Source organism: Ailuropoda melanoleuca, chromosome 4 (genome assembly GCF_002007445.2).
Source record: "Ailuropoda melanoleuca isolate Jingjing chromosome 4, ASM200744v2, whole genome shotgun sequence".
NCBI classification, from domain to species: domain Eukaryota; kingdom Metazoa; phylum Chordata; class Mammalia; order Carnivora; family Ursidae; genus Ailuropoda; species Ailuropoda melanoleuca.
Window position 1 is genome coordinate 109,481,823 of NC_048221.1, and position 12,705 is coordinate 109,494,527.

Below are 12,705 nucleotides of genomic sequence, written 5' to 3' on the forward strand. Positions count from 1 at the left end.
TTGAAACCATATATTTACTGTTCCTATCACAATTCCTGGTATACACCACAGGCTCGGAAAGTTAAAGCTATAGTTATTTATTATTTGTCAGTAAAGAAGGTTGGCCTGTCCTTTAAAAAGAAAATGACATTCCAAAACGTGAGGGGCTGAGCCTCCGCCAGGTGCTGGACAGGACCAGCTGCTGCAGCTGTGCGAGGCCAGAGCGAAGCTCAGGTAGCGGCTCTCTTTAAATTCGACCACACTGAGCGCTTCATTCCCTGTGCGGCCCTCACTTCTTCCCAGTCCAGTTTGATGTCTGGAACTTCATCTTCTGGCTCAGGATCCTTTCTCAGGGCTCCCTGCGGGGAGGCCACCACGATGGGCAGAGGGCCACACTCCTCCCGGAATTCTATAACATGGAGACTCTTCTTATCGGCCAGTTGTTGATGGGTTTCCTGGGCAAGACCAAATTGAGAACGCCAGGTTAGGTCTATGAGATACACCTGTAACTTAAAGACCAGGAACGTCCACGTACCGCTTGGGGGACTTCACATTTCAGAGGATTCTGGGTAATGTTATCTTGCAGCTAAACCATGGTGACCTAGGGTGGATGGCATCATCTCCCCGTTCCCCACTGAAATGGAGGAAGGGCCTTGGCCTCTGGTCTCTTGCTTTCCAAACCTCCCCAATTATGTGCCATGCTGTGCCCAAAACTGAACTTGAATCTCACCAAGCCCCTGTTCCAGCTACTGTTTTACAGGACAAGCTGGGAGAGAAGACATTAAGAACCCATGGGTGTCTGGGGCGCCTGGGTGGCACAGAGGTTAAGCGTCTGCCTTCCGCTCAGGGCGTGATCCCGGTGTTATGGGATCGAGCCCCACATCAGGCTCCTCCACTATGAGCCTGCCTCTTCCTCTCCCACTTCCCCCTGCTTGTGTTCCCTCTCTCGCTGGCTGTCTCTATCTCTGTCGAATAAATAAATAAAATCTTAAAAAAAAAAAAAAAAAAAAAAAAGAACCCACGGGTGTCTAGCAGCAGACTGGGAAGCTACAGGACAAACAACTCAGTCAAAACAAACAAACAAACAAAAAAAGCAAGGGAAAAAAAAGAAGGAAACCTACAGATTAGAAGTGACCTAAAAGACACGGCAAGAACTTATAATGTATTGACCTTTTCTTCAATCAAACTCAAACAAATTATGTAAAAAACTTTTTAAAAAAATCAAACGAATGGATACCTTCCTATGACCACTATGTAGGGAACCGATGACACTGTGGTACTGTCAAGTTTTAGGTGTAACAGTACTGGGGGGTATTTTTTAATCCTAATCTTTTAGAAATAAATACTGAAATATTTATGAATGCTACAAGGTGATGTCTGAGACCTGGTTCAAAACAACTGGGCTGCATGCGGGAGGTACTGAGAGACAAAGGTCGGCCACAAGCTGCTAACTGCTGATACCGGGTGAGAGGGCCATGGGCAGTCCTTACCGACAGCAGCCCCAGAAGTCTGGAAAAAAGCAAACAAACTTAGGAGATGGCTTATTGATAGTACATTAAAATACCTGATACGTCCAACCTCATGTTTCCAGACTCTACAGCCACCTTGTACTATTCTAATTCTATGTAAGCTTGAAATCAGAAACAAATGAGCTATTTCATAAAAACAAAATAAAATAATTTAAACTGGTGGGTCTTACAATCAATGGCATGTTGCTTAAGTTGGTGACTTTTTTTTCTTTTCGAGTGGCATATGAAATAAAGTAACATTTTATTTATTATTTTTATTATTTTTGAGAGAGCACGCATGTGTGTGAGGGGGTAGGGAAGGGGGGAGGAAGGGGGCAGATCCCAAGCAGGCTCCATGCTCAGCGCAGAGCAACATGGGGCTCCATCTCCTGACCCTGAGAGCATGACCTGAGCCAAAATCAAGAGTCAGTCGTTTAACTGAGCCACCCAGGCACCCCAAACAATGCAACATTTTATAGTTGATGGCATTTTAGAAGAGATGATACATGGTGATCATATCGGAAAATTTCAAGTACTGACATAAAACAAAAATATTACAGGGGCACCTGGGTGGCTCAGTTTGTGATCCCAGGGTCCTGGGATCAAGTCCCCATTCCGGGCTCCCTGCTCAGCAGTGAGCCTTCTTCTCCCTCTGTCTCTGCCCCTCCCCTCACTCATGCTCCCCCCCTCAAATAAATAAAATCTTTAAAACACAAGCGAACAAAAAACATTACATAAAAAAAAGAACAAGTCTACTTGATCATAAATATAACCTATCTAAAACTAATACCTTACTTACATCAAACAAACCTCTCAAAAGAAGTCTGAATTTAGAAATGCTTTTGAAGCATATTTTATATAGTACCAACACACACACACACAGACACACACACACAGCAGTTCAAAAAGGATCTTTTAGCCAAAGCTTTTCTTCCAATTAATTTTCCTATTTTACACAGAGATATATATAATTATTCGATGGATCACTTGATTCCAAACCAGCTATCACACTTTCTAAGCATCAGGAAGACTGTCAAAGTGGAATCTCTTGAAACTGGCTGTCTTTTCTGCTCATCCAGCTGCTAAGGTCTACCCATCTCTTTGAAGGACAGGCCATCCCCTGGAGCCGGTAAGAGGGCAGCCCAGGGGGAGCGGCTTCGCAGTAGAGTAGAGCGCCTGCGCACCTCGCCCAGGTTGAGAAACAACTTGGCTTATTAACGTTCAAAGTTCCTTCCAGCTCAGGCGTCCATCTGAATGACGTATGTGGGTAACGGGAAAATTGCCTGTGCTTCTCCTGAAGACAGCGCTGGAGCGGAGAGCTTCACTCTAGTCCCAACTGAAAGGACTAAATCAGGAAACAGCCTTTCTCTTTCTACTTTACATTTCTATACTGTTAGACTTGTAGAACAAGCATAAATATTTTCATAATAAAACAGATCATAATTACTGGCTTTTATAAATATTTCATTTCAAAACTTTAGAACACCCATGAAGTATTTTTCAAAGGGGAATTTTCATGAACTAACTGCAGTTGGATTAACTGAACCGACGCAGCCACAGGCAGCAAAGCAAGCCCCAGTCCTCAGGCAGCGCCGGGACAGCAACTCCACGAAGCTCCCAGGACATCACAGTCTAAAAGGCCCACAGGTGAAATACGAACAATAACTTCTGTTTCAGAGCCCAGGGAAGGGTTACCTGGCGGGAGAGCCCATGGAAGAGGCCCCGTGTGAGGTTGAGCATGTTGAGGGACCCAGAGACCTTGGCATACATGTCTTTAATGCCAATGAGCCGGCAGATGGTGATGATGGCCCGATGGCAGCGGAGGCCATAGCCTAGAAAAGGAAAAACACCATCAGTCACCCTGCTGCCTTTCACACAGCTTTGGGCTCTGAGTTTGGGAGGCCCTGGTTCACATTCTGGCTTCATCATTTCCCTGGAAAACTTACTTCCATAATAACACTGATGTAAGTGAGATGTTATAAAGACTAAAGAATAATATATATAAGTTTCTTAAGCACATGGGCAAAAAAAACAGGGATGTTATAAAGATTAAGAGAAATGGGTGAAAGTTCTTGACCTCCCCATGCCTGAGCTGGCTAAGACTAGAGGGACACACCTGTTTTCACCCTCCTCAATTGCTCAGTTGCACTGAGACCTACTTCCTCTTCCTGGAAAAACTCCTCTCTTAGCTTTGGTAACACAGCCTCTCCCACGTTCCTCCAAAACACAGCATCTTAATTGCTGCTTTCAGGCACTTGGTGGAAGTTGCTTACGTGATGTTTCCCCTCAGTAGGATGTGGGCTCTGTGGGGGCTAAAATATTATTTATTTCTACTGTATCCCGAAAGCCTAGATCAGTACCCAGCAAATGCAGGTAGCAGTGAGAGAAAGACACCCCAAGTTTAGACTCTAACATTTTGATTAGCCAGACATGGAATTCAGCACACATCTCCCTGCTTTAAGGCAGAGGACCTAGTCTATGTTACTGGCTTTCTGATTTCCAATTTGTAACGGTAATTCAACATATGTATATAAAAACTCTATTTGGATACAGGCACCTAACACAGAACTATCCCTTCCACTTGTCAGTTAAATGTGCAGCCCATAGCTATGCCGGATCACGTGAAAACTAGGACCTCAGAGGGTAGCTAGGACAGGCAACAACGGGGTGGTTTGTCCTTCTCTGCGGAGTTATACACACAGAACGAGTGTCCATGTGTGAACAAAGGCATGCATGCACAGACATGTATAAATGTGTATAAATGTACACACATCTAGAGGCCGGTGCCCATGCAAAAGGGTGCAAGGCAGATCGTGGAAGGGTCTGGAAGGCACACTCTAATCTGCTACTGCTCACTGAATGACCCTAGACAAGAGACTCTCTTCTCCTCCACACCTACTTAGCAGAGCTGACGCTGAGCTCCCAAGGGAAGGCGTGTATACCGCACAGCCCCTGGACCATACACGACACTCCCCAAATGGTAGCCAGTTTTGTACATACACAAACCTCCATGTAATAGGGTCACAGTCCTGTGGTAATTATTTGGATGTACTTTGACTGTGAACACTTCCAGGCAGGTGTCAAAACCCGTGTTTAATGAAAGTTAAATCTGTGTGTGTGGTGTGACAGGGGACGTGCTTTGCACGTTAAGGCATTAAACACGGTGCCACAGCCAAGGAAGAAGTGCCCCATGGTCAAGTAAGTTTGCAAACCTCGCCTTCTCTACCCCCGGCTGGGAGATTCACATCGCAGAGCAGCGCATTAAAGACTGGGACAATCCCAAAAATGTACAAGCATCTTTTTTTTACTTTCCATAATCATTTCCCCACATGGCACTCTTTCTGGAGTTCACACCTATTAATATCTCCGCCCAGAAATAGCAATGCACAGGCACATAGTTTAGGAACTGCTGTCTATAACGTACCCTACTGTTCTAGCTTCAAGATCAGAATATTTAGGGGCGCCTGGGTGGCACAGTGGTTAAGCATCTGCCTTTGGCTCAGGGCGTGATCCCAGCATTACGGGATCGAGCCCCACATCAGGCTCCTCCGCTATGAGCCTGCTTCTTCCTCTCCCACTCCTCCTGCTTGTGTTCCCTCACTCGCTGGCTGTCTCTATCTCTGTCAAATAAATAAATAAAATCTTTAAAAAAAAAAAAAGATCAGAATATTTAATCCCAATGCACAGGGAATAGGTTCAACTATATAGAAACCTGAAAAATACAGCTTCAGGAGACAGGGAAGATTAAAAAAAGGCAACTTCAGCAATTAATTTGGCCGTCTTTCAAAAATCTTGCAGATATAAATGGAGCTACACTGTTCAACAGAAATAGGACAGAAGCCATAAACGCAAGCCATCTATGGAATTTTAAATTTTCTCATCGATGCATTTAAAAAAAAGAGGTAAATTAATTTCAGTAGTATCTTTTATTAACCTGAAATCCCCACAACACTATCATTTCAACATGTAATCAGTAACTTTGAAATATTTCACATTCTTTGTTTTCATACTGAGCCTTTGAAATCTGGTGTGTGCTCGACACTCGGCAGATCTCAGCAGCCACATTTCAGGTGCTCGATAGCCATTCAGGGTCTCAGCCACCATGGGAACAGCACAAGTCGAAACCTTTATGTCAAAGTGTTTGACTCAATACTTTTTCTAATAATAAAATAACAGTTTTTATTAGGCCTATAAATGATTGTGATTTTAAGGCAGAAGGCAAGTTCTCTCAGTGCACAATTAATACTGAATTTGATGATTTTTCTTCCTGATTTACTTCTACGTACTAGAAGCTTTGACATGAAAAATTTAGATGTTTTATCTTTTTCTGACCCAAACTTTTAAAGATATACCTAGAGTATCATTTTTACTATAGAACCACAGGCTAAACACAAATCAAAGTGCTCAAGAATTCTATACCCAGAGTCCACTGGGCATGACCGCCCCAGCTCCATGACCCTGAACTCTGCCTGCCTGCTCTTCCACGGGACAGGAAGGTCCACCTCAGCATCCCCAGAGCTTAGCACAGCACCCAGCTCACAGTGTTCAACTGATACTTGACTATGTGAGCAAATGACTGGAACTGAAGAAGCTGTAAGAATCTGCCATCTAATAGCATCAACAATTCTTGAAAAGGAGCTGATGTTCTCACTCATCCAAACCCAATGACTCACTCAGTTACTCTTTCCCATTCAGTGTGCTCGTCCCACCTAGAACTCCCCTGGAACATGCCTGTGTTCATGGGAGCCGAGTAGGTTGACTACTTTTTATTTCCCTGAGAGCCTCGGCCTGCTTAAATCTAATGTAGGTCTTTCCTTTTTGGTGTTTTCAAAAGGCAGTTCAATACATGTGATCAAAAATAGAGGACAGGATGGATCTGGGATAATTTCTCTGTTTTATCTTTAATAAATTATAAGAGTATTTTTGGTTACCTCTGGGTTGTTTCTTCATCTTGATATGCGTCTTTTTAAATCTTAAAGAAATATCGTGGAATACTGGAGGGTAAAAACATAAACATAAGAAGGATTAGGTGTGTAGCTTTAATGCCCTTGCAAATACCACAGTGCAGCTAATACTAGCTAGTAAGCAGCCAGCACACACTGGCCAAGGATGAGTGACAAAACTCTGATTTCACTCATTACTAACCTACTCAGGGGAGAAAATTTGCCCCTTTCTGTATTTTATATCATTATTTGGTCCAGAACACGATAACCAGCAGAGAAACACAAAGATAGCCATAGAGCCATACTGCCACACTTAATGAAACAAGAGTCATCCTGCAAATTTTACAAGAGAAGATTAACACTCACTCGTATGGTCTTCATATCGTTCTATATAATGTAAATAGTGAACTGCTCTGTTCTTCGCCTGAAAGAAAATAGGAAAACAGTTTTCTTAAATCTATTGATGGAATTTACGTTTTCTTGGAGATTTAAAAAAAATACCTTCCATAAAATATTTAATTACAGAAAATTTCACGCTTACACAAAAATTTCATTATATACTTCTAAAAGGTGAGGATTTAATTTTAAAAATTTGTAACAGTATCACTATCACACGTAAGAAACGTTAACAGTAATTCCTTGTATCTTTGAACATCTTGTTGGAATTCCAACCTTTGCAGCTGTCTCACCCGTTTGGTAAAAGCAATCACAAGTCTGCTAAAACTGATGCAAAAGAAAACAGGCGCTGCTAAGGCTGCTTTTGGAGAGAGAAGTAACTTCTGACAGGAAGCCTCAGGGAAGGGTTCTTATTTTCATTATTATTTTTTTGTAGTTCTAATGGTGCTTAGCACACTGATCTTTTACTCTCAACAAAAGAAAAATGTACGTACTTTCCTGAAAGCATCCATCCGATCAGCGGCTTTCCCAACGGCAAAACCTTAAAAAAAAAAAAAAAAAAAAGTAAAACCATAAAAAGGGGCATAAATCTGGCACACAACGTTTTTCACCACATTTCAAGTGTCAGTTCCTACAATACTGCACAGCATTTTATTCGTCTTCTGCCCACAGAAAACCTGTTATCCAAAACAAATGATAAAGCATGAGGCTACAAGGGGGTGCCTGGCTGGCTCAGTTGGAAGAGCACGTGACGCTTGATCTCGGGGTTGTGAGTTCGAGCCCCACACTGGGTGGTAGAGATTACTTAAATAAACAAAAGTTAAAACAAAACAAAAACAGACACATGAGGCTACAGAGACTCGCTTATCTGTTTTGGAGTATTTTGGAAAGATTACATTTGAAATTATCTATGAAATCCAAGGTTAGGTATATAACACTACCTTTTATAAATCTCTAGATAAAAATAAATATACTTAAAAAAAAAACTAACCATGCTCTAAATTAAAAAGATAAATGGTTTTGAACATTTTTAAAAATAGATTAAAATAACCAGAAAGTTTGGGGGAAAACATAACACTGCCATAGAGTAAAGCCACGACCTCACTGGAACTTTCAAATGCAATTCAGATTTCAATTAACCAGGAAATAAAATCAACAATTCTAGGTTTGTGAATGCTTAACCTTATGAAATGAGATTTATCACAATTTAACAGAAAGGCTGCCATTATTTGCTATCACATTGATTATTTACTTTGAAGAATGTATTTTATTTTTAAATTATACATAGGAAAGTAATATAAAGCGATACTGCTCTGTGAGATAGAAATGCAAGACATCTGAGAACCTGGGACAAAAGGGACTGTAGATTTTAATCCCTAGTTTAAACAAAACAAATTAAGCCATATAAGTCTTAGAGGAAAATACAAGTGAACTTGTATTGAAGGCTTTCTAAACGACACAAAACTAGAAGTGATAAAAGACTGATAAAGTTGCTATATAGGGACACCTGGGGGCATCGTTGGTTAAGTATCCGACTCTTCATTTTAACTCAGGTCTTGATCTCAAGGTAGTGAGATCTAGCCCTGCATCAGGCTCCACACTAGGCATGAAGCCTGCTTCTGATTCTCTCTCCCCTTCTCCCTCTGCCCCTCCCCTGCTCACCCTCCCCCCCACAAAAAAAAAGCTGCTACAGAAAGGTTTAAAACTTCTGTGGATTTAAAACTTTTGTGCAGAAAAAAATTAAAAACTAAGTCAAATGTATGATAGACAAAGGGCTAAAGTCCTTAACTTACAAACAGCTTATACCAATCAGTAAAGCAAAGAACCATCACCCCATAGCGAAATGGGTAAAACATGTAAACTAACAGACCTCAAAAAGGAAATAATGGCCAATAAACATGTAAAATGGTGTTCAAACTCTCGTAATTAAAGAATGCAGATCAGAACTAAGAGATATGCTTGATAATCAGTGAAGTTTGATAATACCCAGGCTGGCCAGGGTGTTGGTACAGAACAACGTAAACTGATGCAACCTTTTGGGAGGGCAATCTGGCAATGCTCACCAACACTTAAAATGCATATAACTTTGAGGCAGCAATTTCACTGCAAGAAGCTTCCCCTATTGATATACGTAGAAAAGTACAACAAATCACATACACAAGAAGCTCGCTGGTTTTTATAAGTGGTAAAAAATGGAAACAACACAAGCATTCACCAAAAGGTTAAAGGTTACAGTAATTACATTTCTCCACACAATGGAACACTATGCAGTCAGTACAAAGAAGGAGGGGGAATCTGTTTATGCTACTCTAGGGAGATCTCTGGGTTTAATACTAAGAAAGGAAAGCAAGGTACAAAATTATGGATATACTCTTGATCTCTCTGTGTTAAGATTTTTTAAAAGGTAAATGGTGATATATGAATACAGAATTTCTGAAAGATATAAGTGTTAAGAGAGGTTTCTTTTGGCAACATACTGTCATAGAGATAACTTATTTTGACAGTGTCAGGATGGGTTTAAATATGCAGTTTTCCAATTTTCTTTCCCTAACACATCGATGTATACACTTCAAAACCAGACAGTCACTGGGGAAATTTTACAGAAAAGTATAAAGAAGAAATTTTAAATGACTCAAAAACCTATAGATGAAACATTATTAACTTTTCCAACATATAACCTTCTAGTCTTTTCTTTGCATAGAGACATACTTATATAAAAAGCAAAACTGGGATTATATTATACAGTCGTCTGTGAAGTTTTTTTGGTTGCTTATTTTTACTTAGCATTATTTTGTTAAGTAATTTTCCATTATTCTTTAATGGCTACAGAATTCAAAATGTGTGGATATACTCTTTTTGTAACTATGTCCCTATTGTTGGACATTTAGTGGCTCCCCCCCCAATTTTTCACTATTATACATAATACAACAGTGTCTTAAGCCTTTTCAAACATCCATTGTTCTCCATGGAAAAGGCAGGTAGAGGAAGATCTGTTCCTTCTTTTTCCTCTAAGGGATTTTATGGGTTTGCCACAAGGTTTGTGGACCCAAACCACTTAAAAAGTTTAATCTGCACAAAGAGTCTGGGCAGCAGCAAGAACCCACAGACTCCAGAGGGGAGCCCAGGCCACACCTGTCCTCTGCCTCCACCATCAGCACCATGCATATCACACCCCATTTACCTGCAGCTCCTCTGCCGTTCCCCACCGCGACCAGGACACGGACTGATTTCTTTCTTCCCTCTTTTGCTGTCATGTTGAAAACATTTCTTACCTAAAAGACAAAATGTTTCACATGTATTCCACCTTTAGAAAATTCTGGGGGAGCCTGGCTGGCTCAATCAGTAGAGCATGCAACTCTTGATCTCGGGGTTGTTGAGTTCAAGCCCCATCAATTTAAAAAATAAAATAAAATAAAATAAAATAAAATAAAATAAAATAAAATAAAATAAAATAAAAATTAATTTAATTTTTAAAAAAGGTAAAGAAAATTCTGAAGGAACTGGAGTGACCTCCTTACACACACACCCCCATGGTAAGTAGCTGTATCATCCTCCAAGTCATAAGCACCAACAGGAAACTTTCTCGAAAGGAAACCTCTCTCTGCACTATTTCTTCAGTGGTAAAATGGAAATGAGACTTTCCCTTCCTATTTCATAAGGTCGTTACAAGGTTGGACCGAGATCTTCTGAAGGGACTCGAAACTGTACAACTCAATACACACTATTTTAATGAATTTCACAAAGGAAGAGAGTTGCTGATTAAACTTTGAAAGAATTTATAACTGATTATTACTGATTTTTTTTTAAAGATTTTATTTATTTATTTGACAGAGATAGAGACAGCCAGCGAGAGAGGGAACACAAGCAGGGGGAGTGGGAGAGGAAGAAGCAGGCTCATAGGGCTCGATCCCATAACGCCGGGATCACGCCCTGAGCCGAAGGCAGACGCTTAATTGCTGTGCCACCCAGGCGCCCCAGATTATTACTGATTATAACATATTCCAATTATCAGGGATGTTAGAATATAAAAAAATGTGCACCTTAGAAATGAATGAAAATGCAGTACAGAATTAGGCTAGGACTGGATCTCTACACTAAGGATTAGGCTTACCTGATAATGCAAAATTTGGAAATACCTGCTTATTATGAACTACAGGAAAATCTATGTTTTATTTAGCTTGCTTATTTTGGGTTTTTTTGGTGTATTTAAAAGGCCAGGAATTATGCAACTGTTACTTTTAACTGCTTCCATGGCAAGTCCTTTCCCATAAAATGAGCTTAAAGGAAAAGGGAGGTCCCATCCACATCCATGGATAATCTTACAGAAAATCATCCACATATACAAGAATTCTTCAAAGGGATTAACTTCCAAAAGGTATAAACAGGGACCCAAAGACATAAAATGCTTGTAAACGTATTTTAAATTACTGATAATGATGACAATATACATATCTGATCACAAAATCAGTTAAGTGGTTTTTCCATATGGTATTTAACTCTGACCAAGAATGTGGTACTAGCTCAAAGGGAAGCTCACTCTTTTAGGAAGTGCCCTGGAAAGAGTGACTGAAATTTTACCTGATACAGGCTTCAGTTCCAAGGACCCACAAACCCCAGCAGATTATTTCCTCATCAAGAGCTGGGCACCAACAGCAACTCCAAGCTTTCTTTCCCTGCCCCATGGTTCCTTCCCTCTGCTCCCTGAACCGAGTCCCCAATACAGCTTGTTTAGAATTCAAGGACAGATTGCTAACCTATTTTAGCTTTAGGAGGGAGGATTTTAATAGTAATCTCCAAATTCTGTTCTCAACAATACCACTGAGGCTGCCTTCTCAGGGGCCTACAATTGGTAGCCCCCAAAAAGGGCAGCAGTCATGTGAGCCAGGATCAAGTAACTGAAATTAAAATGTCATTATTTCCTTATCCAAATTAACTCTGTGTCTCAAAAAAGTCATGCTTGAATCAAGGGCTTTTCCTCAGAGGTGCCTGGGTGGCGCAGTCAGTTAAGTGTCCAACTCCTGATTTTAGCTCAGGTCATGATCTCAGGGTCGTGAGATCAAGTCCTGTATTGGGCTCTATGCTGGGCATGGAGCCTGCTTGAGATTTTCTCTCTACCTCTCCCTCTGCCCACCCCCATCACTGCCCCCTCTCCCATGCACTCTCTCTCTGTCAAAAAAAAAAAAGGCCTTTTCCTCATGGTTCCTCTTGGGCTGTTCCCACTCCACGCACCCCAACTTCTCCAAAGGCTCAACGGAGTATTTAATTCAGCATGCCTACCTCAAGTACCCTGGTATCAAAATCATCATATGTTTCTGTAGAGAGAAAAGAAGCAGGCATACAGATTAAATGTGTCTACACAGTTAGTGCATGAAAGCATTTTTCAACACAGGCACCACCGCTGATTTTGAAGTGAGAAGGAATCTCAGATCTTTTGGTGCCACTCCCAAGGCCACGCCCTCATCCTCCATCATCACCAGACTGCTCCAGCACTAAATTCATAAAACTCGGCTACCCTTTCCCTGACTGCATCATCCCACCCCTCCAGCTCTCTTACCAACAACTTCCATGGTGATGGTTCTTGGAGTTCCCTAGCACCTCCAGGCTCCTGACCACTGTCTTCCCTTCCTCTAAGCCCCTCTGGTCTTCACAGCCTCTGCCACTCAGCCAAGACACCACAAGCCACTGCTTCTACCAGATCTTGCAAATGTCCTCAACTCCCTCACCCTCTTCTCTCTCCACCACATTATCCAGGCCAGAATAAAATGCAACTGTCTGCACACCTGGCCTGCTGGGTGCAGAAGGAGAAGTCAAAGTGTAGTACACATGTGGGCCACTAAAGTCATGGTCTCCAACTCAATCAAGTCCTCCCTGCTGTCTGT

General features: G+C 41.4%; 1 protein-coding gene across 1 annotated transcript in view; it reads right to left on the bottom strand.

Annotated features, from left to right (window-relative positions):
- Window positions 1-12,705, bottom strand: part of MRPS5 (mitochondrial ribosomal protein S5) — a 22,016-nt gene continuing 9,311 nt past the window's right edge. The window contains exons 6-12 of the mRNA XM_002927052.4: window positions 12,104-12,138; window positions 10,008-10,098; window positions 7,321-7,367; window positions 6,797-6,854; window positions 6,419-6,481; window positions 3,183-3,319; window positions 1-434 (exon numbers count right to left, since the gene is read on the bottom strand). Of these exons, the coding sequence (XP_002927098.2) occupies window positions 210-434; window positions 3,183-3,319; window positions 6,419-6,481; window positions 6,797-6,854; window positions 7,321-7,367; window positions 10,008-10,098; window positions 12,104-12,138 (656 nt within the window). The 3' untranslated portion in view covers window positions 1-209. The remainder of the gene's footprint in view (window positions 435-3,182; window positions 3,320-6,418; window positions 6,482-6,796; window positions 6,855-7,320; window positions 7,368-10,007; window positions 10,099-12,103; window positions 12,139-12,705) is intronic.